The following is a 5,705-nucleotide window of genomic DNA, read 5'->3' on the forward strand; positions in this document are numbered from 1 at the left end:
GAACTTTTCTGTGTAAAGTTTTTTGGGCGTCACATATATTCATCTAAAGTAAGTAGCATGTCGCCAAAATTCATCCTGTTCCTCCCGCACCGCCTCACAACACAACCCTATTTGTCGAGCATCGCCCCCACGTGTCACCCCATTCTGGCATCGACCTCCCTCGTCCAAGGCCATCCCTTTAATCCCCCTTCTCACTCCACCATCAACGTTGCAAAGCAGCCACCGCAGCCCCGCCCACACCTGTCAACCTATCTCCTCGCCTTCACCTTGGATGCCACGGCTCACTGCCGCTCATAGTGGCGTCCTCGTCTCCGACGAGGCCCTGGCTCGGCCTCACCGTCGACGTCGCAGCTCGATGCCGTTCGCAACGTCGTCACCGGCTTTGGCCTGAGGTCCACCATGCCACCTCCTTGGCACGCAAAATGGCCCTGGGCACTAAATTAATAAGCTAATTAAAAATAATACAAATTATAATAAAAACATATAAAACTGATATTATAACATCATGCAACAATAAAAGAATTATAAATATATTTAAGACGTATCAGTTGTCAGAAACTAAGAAGATGTGTAAGGAAAATACTAGACTAATGCACAATTGCCATTAGACAGAGTGGAACCACCGAAAGAAGCCAAGTATTCATTGTACATCCTTTTTCTTTTGATAACCTTGTTCATTGTACATGTGATTAATGTGCTTGGTGTCCTTTTCAGACGTGAGTGATTATGAAGTTACGAATTTGTACCATTTGTACCGTCCACGAAACATCAATATAGAGTTGAGTTAACACAAATACATTGTTTACTCATTGACATTATAGTAAATGATATGAAGTTATGAACTTTTACTATTTGTACTCTTACTTTGTTAGTAAGAGAGATGTGAAAACTGTTGGGACCGATAGTCGAATGAATTTTTCTGGTGTGATGTTTTCTAGGCCCGTCAGATATTCATCCAACGGTGAGTATCACATTGCCAAAAATCATATTGTTCCTCCCGCCTCCTAAGCCAACGCCATTTGTTGGCCATCATCCCCCACGTCTCGCGCCGTCCTTTCATCGACCTCCCCGACCCAAGGCCATCCCTCCCTCTAAGCCCCCGTTTCACTCTACCTTTCGGCGCAAAGTAGCAACCGCAACCCCGCCCGCACCTGCCAACCTATCTTCTCGCCTTCATCTTAGATGCAACGGCTCGTTGTCGTTCATAATGGTGTCCTTGTCGTCTGACGAGGCCTTGGCTCAGCCTCGCCGTCGATGCCGTTCGCGGCGTCGTCGCCGACTTTGGCCTCGAGCTCCACCACGCCCCCTCCTTTGCACGCAAAATCAGACTTATGTAAAAAAAGTAAAATAAAATCAGACGGCTTACATATAACACGTGGGAAATTATTATTTCAAAGCGCAGGTGGGCATTTCGGGGCACATCTTTGCCCCCAAATAAAGTTGCACCCCCAAAGCGGTTTGATGCTCTCCTCTCTTCTCCCCTGACGCCGCTCGTCCTCTCTTCAGCAAACAAATAAACTGCACATCGTCCTCTCTTCTCCCCTGACGCCGCTGCGACCAGCTTTCCCCACCGCGCTCCACAAACCCTACCCCTCCTCCGCCCTCCGCCGCGTCGCCATGAGGTATCCTCTCCCCTCCACCCGAATCACGCGCCGGTGCCCCCCCCCCCCCCCCCCCCCCCCCGCGTCGTCTCCGCACAACGCGGCGCGGGGCGGTTCGTTTCGCCCCAGCACCAAATCGGGGCGGAATCCTACCGCCTCCTAGTCCGTCAAATTCGCGCCGAATCCGTGGATTATCGAGGTTATCATGGGCGATAGGGCCGGGGTTGGTTGATCGGTCGGATGCTCGAGGCGGCCGTAGGACCGGAGGCCGTCGTCCGGGGGGGCGTCGTATTCAGCAAGCAAACATTGGTCCTGGAAGCGCCTGAGACTTGTTCCTGGCTGCTTAAATAGGAACTGCATTGCCTAGTCCAGTGTCTCTTGTGCTCTGGTTACTGCACTGTTTATTTGTTTCGATACAAAAAAAAAACAAGCCGTTTCGTTGATGTTGACAAAGATGCCTGTCGTCTATTGCTGCACACTTTGTTACATTGGCATGACATAGTTGTGAATTTCAGCCTAGCATGCCGCCTGGTGAACACGCCGGAGGCGCGCCTGGTATAGTAGGATATTAATCTGGTTGTCGTCGAGCAGTATGACCGCCTTTCGATTGCACTCCGACAGAGCTTTTCCTCATCTTTTCCAGTAAGATGGGGGGAATGTTTAGAACAGGCGCGCGTTATATCACATGGCGTACCTTAATGATTTGACTACAGCACTATTTGAGCCTTACCTGTTTAGTACGAGTTACGTTTTCAGTTATGTTCTTGTTACACTGATGCAATTTGTTGCGACAGCCAATCTGTTATTTCCGACTAAAAAACGTTCAGCACTATTTGTACCTTAATGATCTGACTACATCACTATTTGAGCCTTTCCTGTTACTAGTATGAGTTACATTTTCAATTATGTTCTTGTTACACTGATGCAATTTCTTTCGGCAGCCAATCTGTTATTTCCGACTAAGAAACGTTCAGCACTATTTGTACCTTAATGGTTTGACTACAGCCCTATTTGAGCCTTTCCTGTTACTAGTATGAGTTACATTTTCAATTATGTTCTTGTTACACTGATGCAATTTCGTGCGACAGCCAATCTGTTATTTCTGACTAAGAAATGTTCAGCCAAATCACCTCTTTAGAATATGTCACACTGATGTATGCAGAAAAGAAGATAGTATGCATCCCATGTTACTTATTTTAGGGCATTTTTTATTGTTTTTCTGCTGTAAGTAAGTGAGTAGGTGCGCACTTTTTCTTTGGGTGCTGTGGCACAACATGATGCATTTTCTATGGCATGCAGTCGTCAACCTGAGGTGCTATGGGCTCAACGCTCGGAAAAAGTTTACCTGACTATCTCAGTCCCAGACGCAGAAGATGTTGTGATCAAGACTGAACCTCAGGGCATCTTTAGTTTCTCAGCTGTTGCTCATGGGGAATCTTTTAGCTTCACTCTGGAGCTATTTGATTCCATACTGCCTGAGGTAAGTATTTGTGGTTGTGGTTGTGGTTGTCAGTTCTACATTGTAATACAGGGCTGGTTTCAGTTGAAGTTATATTCGGTTTAGTTTTTTTACTTCTGGGTTCTTGCTTGGATACATGTTAGAAAGCCTACCAAATGGACATATACAATACTTGGAATGTTGCCACTCGTCTTTCAGTCTTTGTTAACAGAGCCAATCATAGGAACTTGAATCCACATATAGATGATCTACTTCGTAATATTTATATATATGCCATACTATGTTTCATGGCACTCACCGATGCATGTTGTAAAGTGTCACCTGTGGCATCAGTTAGCAATTGCAAATGAAAGACATTAAAAGAAGCTCAACAAATTATCATTGAAGTGGACCTTCATATTTTGAGCTACTAGCCGCTGAATAATTTGCTGTGCAATCTTGATGATGACGATCGTCACTTTATTTTGTGAACTGTTGGTGAAGTAACCTGTTTTATTTACTTGTCTATAGGGAAGCAAAACAAAGACAAAGGTGGGTTCGCGAAACATAATCTGTTCGATCCAGAAAGATAAGAAATGTTGGTGGAAGCGCTTGCTGAAGTCAGAGGCAAAACATCCATACATCAAAGTTGACTGGAACAAATGGTGCGATGAGGATGAAGAGTCTGGTATGTGCTAATGATACTATGATATATTTGAATAATATAGACATTTTCTCGTGTATTTCATCATGGAAAACGGATTTGAAAAGAAAGTGAGGTGTAATTAAGTACTCCCTCCATCCGGAAATACTTGTTGGAGAAATAGATGTAATCCATTTCTCCGACAATTATTTCCGGACGGAGGGAGTACATTACATTTGGTTGTTGTCTGCTTTAAATATTATATAAAAATGGGGCAGCCCGGTGCATGTAGCTCCCGCTTGCACAGGCTCGGGGAAGGGTCCGACCACTTTGGTTCTTTGTATGCAGCCTTTCCCTACATTCTGCAAGCGGTTGCTGTCTACCTTAAGTATTATGCTTTACAAAAGATCAGGGTCCATTACATTTGTCATATGGGTGGGACATACCTTTCTTCCTGAAGGTCACATGTATACCCATTCCCAGTTCCTCAGATTGCAATGTATTATTATGTGACAAGCAATTTTGCTGATATGCTAACTAAGTTTATACTCTTTCTAAGTTGTTTTAATGATCATACATACTCTGGCCATTTAATATGTGATCTCATCATGTAGCTGCTATGAAGCTCTACTTTCTTTACTTTTATCTGCATTTTAGTTCATTATGCATTGTACTTCGGTCAATCTAACACATAATCCATTGCAGAGAATTCGGGTTCAGACGATGACTTTGATGGTGTGGTATGAACTATGATCAAGCTTCTGTGCCCCCTCATTTTCTTACCCAGTTTATGTTTAATCCTTAGTGTAGTGTTACTTATTGTTATCTTCACACCATCGCAGGAGAATGACGAAAATGATGCTGATGATGGAATGCTGTGTGAGTGCCCATCTAGGCCCATCCTTTACATTATGTTGCTTCTGATGATCAAATTTGAACCTGATTATAATTTACAAATATGGACACAACTTTCTGCATACAGACCTATGTATATTCTTTGTAGTGTTGCCTATTCTGTATTCATGATAGGATTTTCATTACACTATTAAAAAAACTAATTCTGCAAGGTAGAAGGATTTTCATTACACTATTTAAAAAAAAAAGAGTTCCTTTGTTGACTTAACTTGAACTGTTGACCATTCACACACTTGACAAGGATCAGTTTCTGCCGACAGTGAAATTTCATCAATTGCGTAAACTAAGTAGTGGTTGTAGCATTCAGTCAACAAGGAGGCTTTAAAAAATTGCAATTAGAGAACAAACATTTTTGCTCCATGTAACTAACTCGGCGGCTTTGTATGTTTGGTTGCAGATCTCCCTGACCTTGAGAAGCTGAGAGGGAAATGAGCAGACAGGGGTTGTTGGGCTGGATATATATGAAGGAAGTAGGTTGTGCTGCTGTAGCAAGTAGGTAACCGTTAACGCTATATAGCAAGTAATCTAGCAAGTTATCGTTAACGCAAAAAACCTGGGAGGGTGGTACCAGACTTGTGACATGGTGCCATGTCTTCTTAACTACCAGATTATTACTCTTTGGTCGTCGCTGAGCTAGGGTTCTGAACGTAGTAGCTATGAGTTTGTGGTTTGTTACCGACTTAGTTATCGTTGTTATGCAGCAAGATGTCATGTATGCTGAGTACCCTGTGGTTTCTCTTGACATGGTGTATCGATAGAGCTTCAATAGTATTGTTATATATCGATGATGATGATGATGATTAGAGAGAGTTTTCAGTTTGTGGATAGGTGCGCAATACAGCGGTGGTTCTTTTGGTCTCGGGTGCCAATGGACCTGAATTGAAAACCATAATTTAGAAATGGGCAGTGATACGCCCCGGCGGATCAGCCCAAATTTGGGCCGGTCGCAGGGTAACCACCTGATTAGTGTGTCTATGACTACCCAATTAGCCAGCTGGCCCATGCCCAACATAGTCTTCCACCACCACGAGATCCCTTGAAATCTTCATCTCTACGAGTAGTTTCCCACATAGCCGTCTGCCCCGTTAGTTGTAGACCTCGTAACAGG

At 43.9% G+C, this 5,705-nt stretch overlaps 1 protein-coding gene across 1 annotated transcript; it reads left to right on the top strand.

Annotated features, from left to right (window-relative positions):
* Nucleotides 1–1,503: 1,503 nt before the first annotated feature.
* On the top strand, nucleotides 1,504–5,400 carry LOC123446914 (co-chaperone protein p23-2). Its single transcript, XM_045123459.1, has 6 exons — nucleotides 1,504–1,622; nucleotides 2,901–3,081; nucleotides 3,571–3,727; nucleotides 4,388–4,422; nucleotides 4,525–4,561; nucleotides 4,995–5,400. Exons 1-6 carry the CDS (start codon nucleotides 1,618–1,620, stop codon nucleotides 5,027–5,029), a joined length of 450 nt encoding a protein of 149 aa, XP_044979394.1. The 5' UTR covers nucleotides 1,504–1,617; the 3' UTR covers nucleotides 5,030–5,400.
* The last annotated feature ends 305 nt before the right edge of the window (nucleotides 5,401–5,705 follow it).

The sequence above is a fragment of the Hordeum vulgare genome, chromosome 4H (genome assembly GCF_904849725.1).
Source record: "Hordeum vulgare subsp. vulgare chromosome 4H, MorexV3_pseudomolecules_assembly, whole genome shotgun sequence".
Lineage (NCBI taxonomy): Eukaryota > Viridiplantae > Streptophyta > Magnoliopsida > Poales > Poaceae > Hordeum > Hordeum vulgare.